This window comes from Theropithecus gelada, chromosome 3, assembly GCF_003255815.1.
Source record: "Theropithecus gelada isolate Dixy chromosome 3, Tgel_1.0, whole genome shotgun sequence".
Classification (NCBI taxonomy): domain Eukaryota; kingdom Metazoa; phylum Chordata; class Mammalia; order Primates; family Cercopithecidae; genus Theropithecus; species Theropithecus gelada.
Genome location: NC_037670.1, coordinates 158,704,117 through 158,721,261, shown reverse-complemented (window position 1 = coordinate 158,721,261; position 17,145 = coordinate 158,704,117). Strand labels below are relative to the sequence as shown.

The window sequence follows — 17,145 nt, the reverse complement described above, 5'->3', positions numbered from 1 at the left end:
ATTCTATAGTCTACATTAGAGGACGTTACAAGGAATAGAAGTGGCTTTGTCAAACTCAAGATTGTATTTAATGCCTATAAGCTACTGAGAGTGTGGTCCATACCTTCATACTGTTGCCCCCTTTGGGAGAATTGGGAAAGTAAGTCTCTGAAGTCATTAGCAAGAAAAGCTGTGCTGCTTCTGAGCAACTGTTTGACTTATGGTCTTAGGGCCACCATGAGTCTTGCTACTGTGGAATGGAGCTTGCTTCTTTCTTTGCTTTGGCTACCAGGAAGCTTAATTTTGTGACTCTAATAATTGGAGCTTGCATTTGATATATTAAACATTTTTCTTTCTTTTTGCCCCAATATCCTTGCCCTTTTTGTGCTTTATCTAATTGAATTGAATTTACTACTAAATATTCTCAAAGATTTTTGGAATGAGATGATATAAAAATACATAAATACACACATTTTTATGAACTTTTGAAAACTTAGTGCTCTCTAGAAATTGGAGTGCAGATAAACCTGGTTAATATGGTAGCATATTGGCAGCTACCTATCCTAAACTTCTCATTCAATGAATTTGTCAAAGGGGTGAAAGACAACAGCTTGATAAAATCCAGGAAAAAGCTTCAACAATAACAAGAGTAACTGGTAGTAGGAATAACATCTAAAGTTAAGTCCATATGCCAAAGTCTTGGTATTTCCACTGAGCACAGTATCCTGAGCATAACAGAAAAAAGATATATATCCTGGGAATAGCAAAAGAAATGCAAAGAAAAAAATTCTGTCATTTCTCACCTCTCATCTCTCCTGCTGGAATACAGAAATCAAGCAGACTCTTCTATTACCATGTATTTTCCAAAATGCTCCTTTCCCCTCACTTTCTTTTCTGGCTTTTAGATCAAGAATTTGACCATGAGACAGTCATCATATAAAACAATTGGTAGTAAACATTTAAATTACTAAAAAGTTCAGAGAGAATTGCAATAACATACATATTGAATACAAAGTCAAAATAGCTCTTAAAGATTTATTTGAAAAAAATGGAGATGGGATTCTATAAACTGAGTCTGTAATTTCTAATTAAACTTATAATTGTGGGAATGGAAAAGATAGGGAAAAATGAAAAACAATAAATACTATGTTATATATCAGAGTAGAGAAAAATATACCTTTCAAATTACTATAAATGAAAAGAGCAAAAAAATGTATAGCAAAAAGTGTAAACCAATAAGTGAAATAGCAAAACATCAGTGTCAAACTCAATAAAAAATATAAAACAAAATGGTAGAAATAGGACTGAACTTAGTATGAAAAATAAATTAAAATAGTTTTGCTCTACAACTGAAACGAAAGATTTGAATTGAGTTAAAGAAGATCAAGAGTGAGACCAAAATTAAATTACATTGAAAAGATAAGATTGAAAGGATAGGTATAGAAGGCAAATAAAAATAAGCACAGGTGGCACTGTTATTTTCAAAGGAAAGTTCAAAGCAAAAACAATTCAATACAACAATGAAACAAAAAGGACTCCTTTCCATTGAAACAAGATGAAATCTGTAATTATGGTATAATACTCCTGTGCATTTATGAGCTGATTAACATAACATCAAAATTTATATAGCAAAAAACTATTTGATATATAAGAAGAAAGAGACTGAAACACAATTACCATTAGGTACTGAAATCCCACACCATCTATTACAGAACAAGTTGATAAAAATAAGAGGATGTATCTAGGTAATTTAAATAACATAATCAGTAAAACTGAATTAGTAGATGTAGCAAAAGTTTATATCACAGATTTTCTTTTCAATTCCACTGATTTTCTAAAATTGAGCACATTACAATAAGGCACAAAGAACATTAATAAAATTTAGAAATATAAACTATATAAGTCAAACTTTTATTTCTTTATTGTAATTCACCAAAACTAGAACTTATAAGGAAGAAAACTCTCAAAATGACTGTTGGATCATAAAGCACAAAACTATAATGATAAACCCTTTATAATTGCACTGTCCATTGTGGTAGTCACTAGTCACATGTGATTATCTACCTTTCAATTAATTTAAAACAAGTAAAATGAAAAGTTCAGTTTCCCAGTCACACCAGTCACATTTCAAGTGCTCAACAACTACACGGAGCTGGTGGCCACCATAGTGGACAATGTAGGTATTTCTATACCTTTCCATCATCACAGAAAGCTCTATTGGACTGTGCTGCTTATGGAAGGCAGGATTTGTGCGTATACACAACAAACACTACATAGCAAAATATAGAGCTAAAAACTTCTCTATTTAAAATAAATGAAGACCAATAACAAATTGAGATGGATATTTATAACAAACGGGAACCACATAGCTAATATTGAATAGACTATTATTAATGTTGAATCACTTTCACAAAAATATAAGAGAAAACACTAACATCCCGGAATAAAAAAGTAACAAAGACATGAGCCAACAATTCGTGGTTCAATTAAGAAGGAAATACTAACAAAAAATAAGCATATGAACAATAGTAAACCCAATCAGTAAAATAACATATTTTTCAACAAACAAATTAATAATTCTGAAAAAGTATAATATACTTTATGCTAATGAGGCTGTGTTCATATGATCACGCATAAACTGCTGAAGGCCAAAAGTTAAAAAATTTGACAAAATCATTCTAGAAAGCCCCCATTCAACCTTGTGGAGCAGCGGTTCTCAAATCTATTTACATATTGGACTCACTCTGGGGACTTAAAAAAAAATGCAATGCCTGAGCTTCCCTGCCCGTAGATTCTTATTGAATTGGCTTGGGTTGGAGAGTGGGCTTTGGTATTTGGGGAGCTTATAAAGAATCTGATATGCAGACCACGTTGAGAACAACTACTTCGGAGGCATAACCTCAGGGACCACGGTACCATAGACATCTCATCTGAGTGTGGGACTCTGAGAGGAAGGGCATTCATGCCCACTGCCTGGCTCTACCATAGAGAGCTCTACCAGGCATCAGGTTCACCAAGTTCTCAATATGTCCATATCCCAATATGTCTTCCCCTAGTCAGGGGAAGACCAGGTGTGTGTCAAGGCAGAGAAGGGCTGAGCCTGACTCTTGGCACAGGGAGCAGTTGATTTATTATGTGCTTTCATGAAGGGAACCGAAGTTCCATGAAGAAGACTGTTGACACACCTCGAGAGCTCAGAATGATGGGGCTGCAGCCACAGCCAGGCATGCATTCTGGCAAATAGACAATACCGAAGACTTTCTCATGAATTCAGGGAGGAACCTAATGTCTCCCTGATGCCTTGAAACCCCACAAGTCCCTGGAAATTGGATAAAATCCGAAGTAAAATGCAAGAGAGGAGAAACTGTGAATTAATTGAGATTGTCCTGAATTGACTGAGAATAAGATTAATTCTTTTGCTTTGGATTTGCACTTCAAATTAAAAGTTTGTGACCTGAAGTATTCATACTCACCATAGATGCATTATCTAGTTTAATCATCACAAGACTCTTAATAAGCAATTCTGTTAGTTTTATAAATGATAGTACTGTCATTCAGATAGAAAGTAATTTACATTTCTCATACTTTTTGCCTTATATACTTTGATGTCATGTTATTCAACTCATTAAGGCTTATAACTGTTATTATACCTTAATAATGGGATGTACCTGACTTAATGTAAAAGGTGTTTTATGTATCATTTAATGATTTTTGTCTTGACTTCTCCTTTGTCTGATTGTAATATTCCTATCCCTCCTCGCTTTTTATTTGTGTGGTATTTACTCCTGATTCTTCTGTAAGCATTTCTTACACACCACTGACTTTTCTACAACTATCCAGCAATACAGGAAGGAAGGGAGGGAGATAAGAAGGGAAAGGAAAGAAGAGAAGGGAACAGAAACCCTATCACAGTGAGAAGTTTTTTGACCTATCAGTATGAATAAGTAGGAAAAAAAGAAAAAGGAAATAAATGGTTTGAATAATACAATTAATATGATTGAATTAATACATACTGCAAATTTTTGTACCCTACAAAGAAAACACCCTCTTATCAATACTTATTCATGGTAAAACTCTTAGTAAACCGGGAAGAAAATGAAACTTCTTTCTCCAAAGAAGTTTATCTATCTAAAATCTATAGCAAATCTCACACTTAATAGTGAAGCATTAGACAGATTCAGATGTGAGACAAGGATGCTCGTTATCATTGTTTCTATTCAACATTGTATTGAAGGTTGTCTCCAGTGCAGCTTAGTAAAGAAGAAAGGAAAGGAAAAAAGAAAATAATAACAAGAATGGAAAGAAAGGGAACATTGTTATTTTTTATTATACTATCTGCATAGAAATCCTGAAATAATCTATAGTACATTGTCAGAATTAATACACAGGGTTATCTGTAGAAATGAATTGCATTTTATACACCAGACAGAGAAAATATAACCTTTAAAAACATTCAATTTACGACAACCAAGATAAAACACATCTAGGAATAAATCTCACTAAAGATACATTTGTCCTTTATGAAGAAAAGTATACAATTTTATTAAAGAAATTAATGAAAACCTACATAAATAGAGAATGTTTATAGATAGAGCAAATATCATAAAAAAAGAGAAGCCTCCTCAAATTTTTGAATTAAATGTAATTCTAACCAACTCCAAGTGAGGCGTTTATAGAATTTGAAACATAAATCCAAGTATTTATGGAAACAATCTATGAGAGAGAAGGTCTTACAAACTAGGAGGGGAGAGTAATGGGACAATTGGAATTAAAAAAAATTCAGTCCTATCTCACATCATACACAGAAGTTCATTCCAAGTAAAATATAGGCCTAAATTGGAAGAGCGAAACTTAACAAAAATTTAGAAAAATATCTGAGATATATATGTCAGATATATCTGACATATATCTGTCATAAGTTTATGACAATAGGATAAAAAAGAAACTCATAGGGAATATAAAAAGTACAAATCAAAAAGAAAAAGATTGACAAAGTTGGCCATATAAAAAACTTTCATTCATTAAAATATAACTTTTTAAAAGTTGAAAAGATAAGTCACTACCTGGAAAAAGATCCTTGTAATATGCATAATTAACAAAGAATTATTAACCAGAATATATAAATACATCAAATCAATAAGAAAAAGATAATAACTCAATTTAAAATTGGGCAAAACACATAAACAGGCAATTCACAGAAGAGAACCATAAGTGGCCAATAAGCTTATTTAAAAGGTTCAACTTTACTTCACAATTGGAGAAATTCAAACTAAAAACCTAACACCACAATGAGATTACATTAACATTTATTGGATTAGCAAACAAAAGACTATTAATGCCACTTGTGGAAAATGTGAAAAAAATGAGCACTCTCTTACGTGTTGTTGAGAGCATATTACAGCAACCATTATAGTAATACCTGATAGTTAAATATTTGTATACCGATAATGCAGCAATTCCACCCCTACACAAGAATGTTTTTAGCTGCATCCTTTGTAATAACAAACATGTGGAAACAAATTTAGTGTTCACCAACAGAAAAGTGAATAAATTACCATATATTCTTACAGTGTAATATTATACAGCAATGAAAATTATGAAACTACAATAATAAAAACTATGTGGATTACTCTTGCAAACATAATGTTGAGAAAAAAGTTAATTGCTGAATACGTGTAGTGTAACATGAAGTATTGACTCATGGAGAATGACAGTATATATTGTTAGGAATAGACACATATATACCAAAAGTGTAAAAAATTCATGGGAAGGATAAAAAACTAAACTGAGAATAATGGTTATGTCAGGGTGGGAAATCAGGAAAATATAATTAGAAAGGATACAAAATGGGCCTTAAATATATTAGTAATGTTTTGTTTTTTAAAGTGGGTATGTTGTGGGCTTAGAGTTTTATTGTATTATTCTTCTTCACTTGTAAGATGTAAGTCTTGTGCATTTTTAAAAGATCTGCATCTAAAAACTTCATTTTGCTGAGTGAGTATAGTTTAATTTCTGTTTCCAAATGCTCATTGTTAGTATGCAGAAATACAATTGATTTTTTGTATCGATCTTGATAACTGAGACCGTAATGAACACATTTAGTCATTCTAAGAGTTTTTCTTTTCTAGATTTCTGGGAATTTGCTCTGTAGATCATAATATTATCTGCAGATAAGGATTTCTTTCTTTCTAATGTGTATTCTTTTTATTACATTTTCCTGCTTTATTGCACTGGCTTGAACTTCTGGTCCTATGTTAAATGAGTGATGAAAGTAGTCACCTTTGCCTTGTTATTCTCAGAGAGAAACCATTCGGCCTGTAACCACTAAGTATGATTTTAACTGTAGATATTTTGTAGCTGTTCTTTATCAAGTTGAGGAAGGTCCCCTCTATTCCTAGACTTCTATTGTGAATGGGTGTTGGACTTTGTCAAGTGCTTTTCCTGCATCAATTTGTATATTCTGATTTTTCCTCTTTAGCCAATTATTATGATAGATTTCACTGGTTAGTTTCAACTGTCGCACCAACCTGGCATCTCTGGATTAAATCCCACTTGGTCACAGTGCACACATCTTTTATGTATTGCTGAATTTTATTCGCTCATGAAATATTTACCAGGGTGGAATGTATCCAGAGCCACAGAAGAACTTCAATAAATTTAAAAGAATTGAGGCTGGGCACACCTGTAATCCTAGCACTTTGGGAGGCTGAGGCAGGAGGATCACTTGAGGCCAGGAATTTAAGACCAACCTGGACAACATGGTGAGACCTCATCTCTACAAAAAAAGAAACTTAGCCAGGTGTACTGGCACACACCTGTATTCCCAGCTAGTTGGGAGGCTGAGGCAGGAGGGTTGCTTGAGCTCAGGAGGTCAAGGCTGCAGCAAGCTATGGTGGCACCACTGCACACTAGCCTGGGCAACAAAGAGAGACCCTCTCTCTCAAAAAAAAAAGAAAAATTGAAATCATATAGAGTATGTCTCTGACCACAATGAAATCAAACTAGAAATTAACAACAGAAAGGTAACAGGAAAATCTGTAAGTATCTGGAAATGAAACAACACACTTCTAAATAATCCGTTGATCTACAAGGAAGTCTAAAGGGAATTAAAAATTCATTGAACTGAGTAAGAAAGGAATCCCTCCTCCTGATTTTTGGAATAGTTTCAGTAAGATTGGTAGTAGCTCTTTGTACAACTGGTAGAATTTGGCTGTGAATCTGTCTAGTCCTGGGCTTTTTTGGCTAATATTTTGTTAAGAATTTTTGCAGCCGGGCGCAGTGGCTCACACCTGTAATCCCAGCACTTTGGGAGGCCAAGGCGGGCAGATCACGAAGTCAGGAGATGGAGACCATCCTGGCTAACACGGTGAAACCTCGTCTCTACTAAAAATACAAAAAAATTAGCCGGGTGCAGTGGCGGGCGCCTGTAGTCCCAGCTACTCGGGAGGCTGAGGCAGGAGAATGGTGTGAACCTGGGAGGCACAGCTTGCAGTGAGCCGAAATGGAGCCCCTGCACTCCAGCCTGGGAGACAGAGCGAGACTCTGTCTCAAAAAAAAAAANGAATTTTTGCGTATATAAGTGATATTGGTTTGTAGTTTTCTTTTTTTATATTGTCTGTCTGATTTTGGTATCAGGGTAATATTGGCCTCACAAAATGAGCTGGGAAGTTTTCCTTCCTCTTCTGTTTTCTGGAAGAGATTGTATAGAATTGGTGTGAATGCTTCTGTTAGCAATTGGTTCTTCAGTGAAAGCATTTGGGCTTGGAGATTCTTTTTCAAATTCAATTATAAATTCTTTAATTCAACCTAATTCTTTGATTTCCTTAATATATTTATAGGGTTATTTGAATTATCTATGCCATGCAGCGTGAGTTATGGGAATTTGTGTTTTTTAAGAAGTGAGTTTGTTTTATCTAAATTGTCAAATTACATATGTAGAGTTGTTTGTAGTATTTCCTTATTATCTTTTTGATATTCAAAGAGTCTGTAGTTTCATCCCCTATTTCATTTATATTATTGGTAATTTGTATTAAACTATGTTATCTTCATCTGTTTTTACTAGATAGATAGTCCTGTTTTATTGATTTTCCTCTACTGTTTTTTCCACTTTCATTAATGTCTGCTTTTTATTCTTTTCTTCTGCTTGATCTGGGTTTATTTTGCTTTTGTTCTGGTTTGTGAGATAGGAGCTTATTGATTTAAGACTTTTCTTGCCTAATGTAGGCATTTAGTGGTATAAATTTCCCTTTCCGCACTGTTTTAGATGCATACTACAAATTTTGATATGGTATATTTTCGTTTTTATTCAGTTCAACGTATTTTATTTTATTTTTTTTTAATTCTAGATTTTGGGGGTACTTGTGCAGGTTCGTTACATTGGCGTATTGCATGATGCTGAGGTTTGAGCTTCTAGTGAACCCGTCACGCAAATAGTGAACATGGTACCCAATAGGAAGTTTTTCAAACCTTGCTCCCTCTATTAATCCATTTTCATGCTGCTGATAAAGACATACCAGAGACTGGGTAATCTACAAAGAAAAAGAGGTTTAATGGACTCACAGTTCCACATGCTGGGGAGGCCTCACAATCACGGCAGAAGGTGAAAGGCATTGCCTTACATGGCAGCAGGCAAGAGAGAATGAGAGCCAAGAAAAGGTGAAACCCCTTATAAAACCATCAGTTCTCGTGAGAATTATTCATACCCATGGGAACAGTATGGTGGAAAGTGCCCCATGATTCAATTATCTCCCACCAGGTCCCTCCCACAACACGTGGGAATTATGGGAGCTACAATTCAAGGTGAGATTAGAGTGGGGACACAGCCAAGCCATATCACTCCCCACCCTTTTGAAGTCCCAGTGTCTATTGTTGCCATCTTTATGTCCATGTGTATCCATTGTTTAGCTCCCACTTGTAAGTGAGAAGATGTGATATTTGATTTTCTGTTTCTGAGTCATTTCACTTAGGATAATGGCCTCTGGCTGCATCCATGTTGCTACAAAGGACAGGTTTTCATTCTTTTTATGGCTGCGTAGTATTCCATATTTTTACTCTTTCCATTTTTCTTTCTTCCTTCACGATCTTTCAGGTTTCCTTCTTTTATCATTTCCATTCTGTTTCAATAATTTCCTTCAACTATTCTTTTAGGATAGGTTTGTTGGCAACAAATTATTTTTGTTTTCTTTCATCTCAGAATGTCTTGATTTCTCCTTCATACCCGAAGAGGATTTAGCTGCCTACAATTTCCCTGCCCAACCTGGTCATCTCCTTCATGGTCCTCCGGCTTCACCCTCACCAATCCCAAGAAAAGAACTTTCATCAGCTTCTGTTTGAGAGCAGGACTGGGGGAGGACAGGAGCCAACAGCAAATTGTGTTACAACCAAATTTGTCACAGGGAAGTGGATTATTAAAAGGGGTTTTGATATTTTAAAAAGGAAAGTCATTAGAGGATTATGATACTCAAAATATTTAACAATGAGTATAGTACTATGTGGAGGCTTCTCTTTTCACTAGTCATCATGCACAGAGTACTCAGAGAAGAGACCATTTACCAGTACAAAGGAATGTATCTCAAAGTTTTAACAATCAGGATAGCCTTACTGGCACATACTAGCTGAATACCAGCCTTGTCTGTAACTGCTCAATGGAGGTGTTTCTTTTTAAGACAAGAAGTGAAACCACAAAGATGATGAAAGTTGTCTAAAAGTATATCTAATCACAAGCAGTCCATAATCAGAGTCAAAGAAGGGTGAACTAAAAGAATCAACTGTTACTCTTTATTGTTTCATGTTGCTAAAGCAAGTCAAGAACCCCCCAAAAATTACATTAATTCCTTATGAGAGATGCAGTCAATATCATGTTGGTTACAAGTTAAATGGAACTCTGCAGTCCTTTCATAATCAGAACAAAATAAATCAATCCTCTAGAGCATACTGGAATGTTGTAAATGGACATGTTGAAATTTTAAGAGCACAATCCCAGTTGGATATATCAGAAAGCCACTCTGTATATCGCAGTGCAGGGATCTTGGGAGATTTTCCCATCTGATATTTCCAAGCAGGTAGCAGCTGGAAAAAATTTATTTATAGCTATAGAAAAAAAAGAAATGATATTTTTAAAAGCTAAGAATAATTCACATTCTTAAAAAAACTCACATCTTTAAACATTATTTAAGAAACAATTTTTTTAATTAAAAAATCTAAAGACACCAGCCAAAGAATCACAAAAGAAACTGATTGAGAGAATTAAGGCAGATAGAACGTTCTTCTGTGGGTAATGGGTTGAGAAAAAGCTGGATCCATGGCCAGGTAAGGCAAGGAATTCAACATCAGCAGAGCAAGTTTTCCATGTTAGGATCAGACATCAAGTGCTGGTCTACCTGTGGCCCTGAGGGATTGGAGGGAGGGTGGGTTTGACGTTGGAACCTGGGCGACTGATGACTGGGACCGAGTCTTTTCTGTGTTGGTGAGACTCTTTTTCACGTGAAAATGATTGTATAGGCTCTGCTGTAAAACATTCAGAAAAAATGATAGTTAATCCCTTGGTTTCTTGGTACAAAGAAAGTAAGTGTTGCATGATATAAGCACTAGAACAATTTCTAGAATTCATTCATGACAAACTATAAGAAATAAAAGAGGCCAGGTGCAGTGGCTCATACCTGTAATTGCAGTACTTTGGGAGGCCAAGGTGAGTGGATCACTTGAGGCCAAAAAAAAAAAAAAAAGAGAAAGAAATGACATTCAAGGAAGAACAATAGTGGACGAGGTCAGACTATAGCATGTACATGGCTAAACAAGCCTTAGGTTGTATAGACTTGCCCAACGACCGCAGGATACTACAGTGTGCAGTCACTAGCGATTCTTCCACCTGCTCATGCCCTCTGTAACAATGCTCCACTAGGTATTCTTTCATAATCGTACACATGCACGCACACACACACACACACACACACACACAGTGCAGTGAAGTTCTTCCTATAGAAGCTTCATTTAACGCCCTCTAAAGATTGGCCTGCTCACCAAGCAGGAAGACATCTGGATCTCGGTTTCTCCAGGGACTGTGGGAAGCAGGAGGAGTTTAGAAGATAGAGAAGAAAGATAGAGGCATGGTGGCCATAGCAGAATGCTCACTGGTAAGAAAGCAGAGTAGCAGGGATTGAGAAAGTAAAGCAGAGGATTCTATAGAGAGTGAGAGAAACGGAAATGACAGATAAGATTGTGAAGACTGGATCTATTGGCCATAGGGAATGAAAAGTCAAAGGGAACATTGACCTTTTTAGGATATAGTCAAAGAAAAAATAAGACATTGTTTGAGAGGATATTGTTATCAGCAAAAGAAAAGAAAAAAACTCCTCCTTTTTTAAAATTTTTTTATTTTTTTGAGACCAGGTCTCACTCTGTCACCTAGGCTGGAGTGCAGTGTTGCAATCTCAGCTCACTGCAACCTCCATCTCCCAGGTTCAAATGATTCTCATGCCTCAGCCTCCTGAGTGGCTGGGATTACAGGCATGTGCCACCACCACGCCTGGTTAATTTTTGTATTTTTGGTAGAGATGGGGTTTCACCATGTTGGCTAGGCTAGTCTTGAACTCCTGACCTCAGGTGATCCTCCCGCCCTCAGGTGATCCTCCTGCCTTGGCCTCCCAAAGTGCTGGGATTACAGGCGTGAGCCACTGTGTCCAGCCCTTCCCTGTTTGCTGGTTTTTGTTTTTATCCGTGGGGATATTTTTTAAACAGGAAAGAGCAAAGCAAACATGTTGAGAAGAAAGCAGACAGTAGAGGAGTAGGCCTCCTTTTTCAATCCGTTCAAGTCCTACAACCAGCTAAATTGTATCTCGGGGTGCTGGAATTGCTTATGCAAGCAGTTTTAGAGTATCCAGGCTTAGATGATTCATCCACAGTGAGAACAGTGTTGGAGACAAATAATATTGCCATTTAAAAAAATAGGAATAAAGGTTTACAAACCAGTACATTTGAATTTTTATTTATTTTTGAGACAGTCTCAGTTTGGCACCCAGCCTGGAGTGCAGTGGCACAATCTTGGCTCACTGCAACCACCACCTACCAGGTTCAAGTGATTCTCCTGCCTCAGCCTCCTGAGTAGCTGGAATTACAGGTGCGCACCACCACACTCAGCTACTTTTTGTATTTTTAGTAGAGACAGGTTTTCACCGTGTTGTCCAGGCTGGTCTCGAATGCCTGACCTCAAGTGATCTGCCCACCTCAGCCTCCCAAAGTGCTGGGATTACAGACATGAGCCACTGCACCCAACCACATTTGACTTTAAATCTTAGCAAATTTCAGTTTATTAAAGAAATTGTTGTGCATTTATAAAATACTGTCGTGAATGATGACTGTTGACGGGGTCTGCAAATAAAATTTACTTGAAAGTAACTTCACTTCCCTTTTATTTAGGCAGGGGTCCATAAACTATGGCCACACTTTTCTGTTTCTTTGTATGCCTTTGCTCTTTTGTTGAAAATTGGGCATTTGAGAAAACAGCTACCTCACCAAGGCTAATGTTAGAGAGCTCTCCCCGTTCACTTCCTTCCTCTATCGGCTACTCACAGAGCCCCACCTTTGCTATTGACACCCAGATCATTCTCTCCCATTCCCATTTTCACCTCCTGTTCAAGGTCTTTACTCAGTGTTATTTGTGAACGCTGCCACTGAGCCCAGAGAGAAAAATACAATGTCCCTTCTGCCTCTGTCTGGACATGCACGTTCACATGTGTGTTTGGATCTAGGAGAAAAAGGAGGTGAAGGGGGGCTGGGCCAGATCCTTCGAGCCTAAAGTCATCAGCATTCTGCCAAACTGCCACAGTGAAGACTGGACTGCAACGCAAAGCCTCCAAGCTTTCCTCCCCTTCACTGAATGGAGTCTAACTCACCAAAACCTCTTCCAAAGAGCGTGTGGTCCTGGCCCCAGACCCGCGCAGATAATGTGGCCAGGTGGACAGTGCAGCAGCTTCTACTCAAAGTAGCTAAGTGACTGTGGGTGGATCCCCCACCTTTCTCAACAGTGGGCAACAAGATAACACTCTACCTTACAGGGAGATTCTGACTCAATACTCTCATTCAACTTTCAAAAATCGGGATCAATAAAAAGACAGTGGGAAACATATATAAATATAATATGGACTTATATTTATAATACTATATGTGAAACAACTCATATATTTTTTCCCCCTTTTGGTTTTTTTTTTTTTTTTTTTGAGACAGAGTTTTGCTCTTGTTGCCCAGGAGTGCAGTAGTGTGATCTCAGCTCACTGCAACCTCCGCCTCCACCTCCTGGGTTCAAGCAATTCACTTGCCTCAGCCTCCCGAGTAGCTGGGATTACAGGTACCCATCACCACGCCTGGCTATTTTTTGTACTTTTAGTAGGGACGGGGTTTCACCATTTTGGCCAGGCTGGTCTCAAACTCCTGATGTCAGGAGATCCACCCACCTTGGCCTCCCAAAGTGCTGGGATTACACGTGTGAGTCACGGTGCCTGGCCTAACTCATACCTTTCAGGGTCTCTTCGGTCTCACTGTCACTGGTTCCTGATCCTAGGTGTGAAGAAATGCTCCCCTCTGGAGGCTGGAAAGGCAATTCTTTTGACCATGGACAGATCCGAAGCAATGAACATTTCGTGGAAACCAAGGCATCCTTCCCACTGAAATAATGAAAAATCAAAGATCTTTTTGAGATGCAAACTATGCAATACTAATGGCCACACGATCTATGCCTATGACTTCACTGGGTTACCTTGTGTTGAGCCAGTTTTCAACAGTGTCTATAGCAGGTGCTACCTAGCAGCTGACATATCTTAAAGTATATTAGGTACTGTACACATTAGCATAAATGTCCCATCCATTATACAAGACATGGCTGAGTATCTACTAAGGGCAAGACATCATGATAGGTGCTGGAGTATAAAACAAGATGAGTAAGGCACAGATCCTCATCTCCAGGATTTTAGAATCAGTGCTATATCAAGGATAGAGAAACAAAACCATGTTAGGTGGCCTCACATTGGGTATAGGTTTTGGGGACTGTGATTTCCTCTCCTTTTTTTTTTTTTTTTTTGGAGAGAGTCTTACTCTGTCACCCAGACTGGAGGGCAGTGGCACGATCTGGGCTGACTGCAACGTCCACCTCCTGGGCTCAAGTGATTCTCCTGCCTCGGCCTCCCGAGTAGCTGGGACCACAGGCTGCACCATTACCTGGCTAATTCTTGTATTTTTAGTAGAGACGGGGTTTCGCCATGTTGGCCAGGCTGGTCTCGAACTTCTGACCTCAGGTGATCCGCCAGCCTTGGCCTCCCAAAGTACTGGGATTACAAGTGTGAGCCACTATGCCCCACACTCGTTTCCACTTTTAGGATAATGTTCAGGTATGATTGGGTGCCTGAAATCCCTGCTTCTGAGCCAAAACACTTCCTACTGCCAGGTTCCCCTCCTTTGGGATTCACCTGTTTCTTCTCTCCCTGCCAGGGAGGCAGCTCTACCAGGGGAGCTCATCCTGCAAAGCCCTGGCAAGCAGCTGAACCTTGTTTACAGGCACTTCTATGCACTGTGCCTCATCCCCGCCATATTTGCTCTCATTGGAGAATCTGAAATTGATCACAGAAAATGGTTGATATTTAAGCCATTATGTTTTGGATAAATCCTGCCTTTTAACAAGGGCCAAAGTCTTAAAAGAATGCAGCTCTCATGGCAGATTTCAGGCCTAAGCAAGAAGGCAGGAGAAATTTGCTGAGTGAAATTTCCTCACTGAACATTGAAGTCATGCCATTAGTAGTCCCCCCAGCAAGGGGGACAGCTTTGAATCCACCTGACAGAAAGATGGACACGGTCCTCTCCCCTCTCCCTCACCAGTGCAGTCCCCGTCTCCCACCTTGGGACCCCAAAGATTGTTTACACTCTTAACCCTTTTCTGTCACTCATTTATCAAGTCTCATTCACAATTCTAACACTGAGGAGGTTCAGGGGATATAGCAGTGAACATGAGATCTGGACCTGCCCTGTCCAGCTTACAGACTGGGGGGTGTATCTAATCACACACATGCTTTACAAAAACTGAGATATGAAGGAAAACGCAGATGCTGTAAGATGATATATTAGGCATTCCAGGACAGCTTTCCTTGAGGAAGTGCCATTTTAGTTAAGACATGTGGGATCAATTAGCTAGAAAAGGGGGAAGGTGGGGTGGAGGTTGAAACTGGAGGGGAGGAAGGAGAATGCGCTCAGCAGAGGGACCATTGTGACATCTGAAGGGCCTCACTGGGAGACTTCTCTTCTCCAACTTAATGGTTCCAGAATGCTTCAGTCAAAGTAAACTTCAGGAATGATAGAAAGATGCTGGCTTGGAAAACTAATTGGAAAAAGGTAAGGAGTAGACTTTTTTTTTTTTTTTGGAGACAGAGTTTTGCTCTTGTTGCCCAGGCTGGAGTGCAATGGTGCATCTCAGTTCACTGCAACCTCCGCCTCCCTGTTTCAAGTGATTCTCCTGCCTCAGCCTCCCAAGTAGCTGGGATTACAGGCATGCACCACCACGCCTGGCTAATTTTGTATTTTTAATAGAGATGGGGTTTCTCCATGTTGGTGAGGCTGCTCTCGAACTCCGGACCTCAGGTGATCCACCTGCCTCAGCCTCCCAAAGTGCTGGAATTACAGGCATGGACCACCGCTCCCAGCCAGAAGTAGACTTTTTAAAGAGAAGGTTCGGGGATGGGAATAGGATAATCAACTACTGAAAAGGCAGGAGCGGGAAAGCATGAGGCCTGGAGTTTTATACCACTAGGGCTTGGGAAGAGGGCGCTATAACCCAAGTGACATGTGTCTCTTCTGACACAGGCCACAGGGGGCTTGTTCCCGTCCATGTTTCTGGATCTCACCAGCCAATGACTCCAGGACCAAATGGTGGCTGACTGAAGTATTTATAGACTGTGCTCTTGACCTCCCCAGCTGTCTCATCACTGGGCGCCCTCAGCCATTGGTAGGACCTTGGCAAGGAATCATGCTGAGACCAGATAAAAAGATCCCCTCATCCCCCATGCACACACAGAAAGATTTCTAGTTAACAGGAAATGTAAAAAAAAAAAAAAGAAAAGAAAAGAAAAAAAAAAACCAGGTAAAAATGTAGGCGAACCCCTCAGACATAGAGTTGAAATGCAAATATGGGGCCCTCCCATTTTTAAAAGTTTAATAATTTTTCTTTAGAAAGCCACAGAGAATGTGAATTCTTTGTCGGAGATGCTGGCATATCTTGGGGGGCTTTAGCAAATAAGAGGTAGTTTGGGGAGAGAAAAGAAACCTCTGGTAGAAAATAATGAAGGACAAAAAAGATGTCTGAACTAATTGTCTTTCATTCATCACAGACATGCCTGTGTCATTGGTGTTTCTCTATACATGTCTTCTTCCTCCAGTTAAGTTCTAAGCCTTGTAAACAGTGTAGCCAAGTGGCTTAGCACAAAGATTCGAGCCTTTTGGCTTTGGTTCAGACCTCAGCTCTGAGACTTGATAGCTTCAAGTCCTTTTACCGACTAATTAACTTGCCTCAGTTGTCACATTTTTAAAATGAGGAAAAAGACAGCATTTTTTTCTCGCCGGGTAGTAGTTATAAATTAGTGTGTGTGTGTGTATGTGTGTATGTGTGTGTTGAGATAACATATGTCACATTCCCAGAACAGAAACTGGCATGTGGTTGAGTGTTACACAAGATCCACTAGCTTTGTAACTCTGCTTCTCATATCCCATACACATTCATACTTCAGTTCAGTTGTTTTAGATTGACTTATCTTTATCCACTGTATTAATTTCCTAAAAACAAAGTTCACTAATTGCTTCTCATTATAAAACTAAATCATATGCATTATAGACAATTTAGAAAATACAAAAAACTAGAAGGAAAAAGGAAAATCAGACATAGAAAGCCACTCTTACAGTTTGGCTCTTTTTGTTTTATGTAATTGTGCACATTTTCAATGAATTTCAGTGAATTTTAAGTTATCAACAGTTTTCTGAACCCTGATCTTTAACTGCTGCATAACAGCCCATCAAGTATACGCTTCATGCTTTATTTGATCATTCTGTTATTTTTGGACATTCAGGTTCTTTCTAATTTTTTCTGTCATAATGAATATCTTTGTATATGATGATTTTCCACATGTTAATTTAGTA

The 17,145-nt window shown here is 38.3% G+C and overlaps 1 protein-coding gene across 1 annotated transcript in view; it reads right to left on the bottom strand.

The window, feature by feature from the left end:
* Positions 1 to 9,738: 9,738 nt before the first annotated feature.
* The window catches only part of LRGUK (leucine rich repeats and guanylate kinase domain containing), a 126,666-nt gene continuing 119,259 nt past the window's right edge, over positions 9,739 to 17,145 (bottom strand). The window contains exons 19-20 of the mRNA XM_025380184.1: positions 13,489 to 13,637; positions 9,739 to 10,485 (exon numbers count right to left, since the gene is read on the bottom strand). Of these exons, the coding sequence (XP_025235969.1) occupies positions 10,355 to 10,485; positions 13,489 to 13,637 (280 nt within the window). The 3' untranslated portion in view covers positions 9,739 to 10,354. The remainder of the gene's footprint in view (positions 10,486 to 13,488; positions 13,638 to 17,145) is intronic.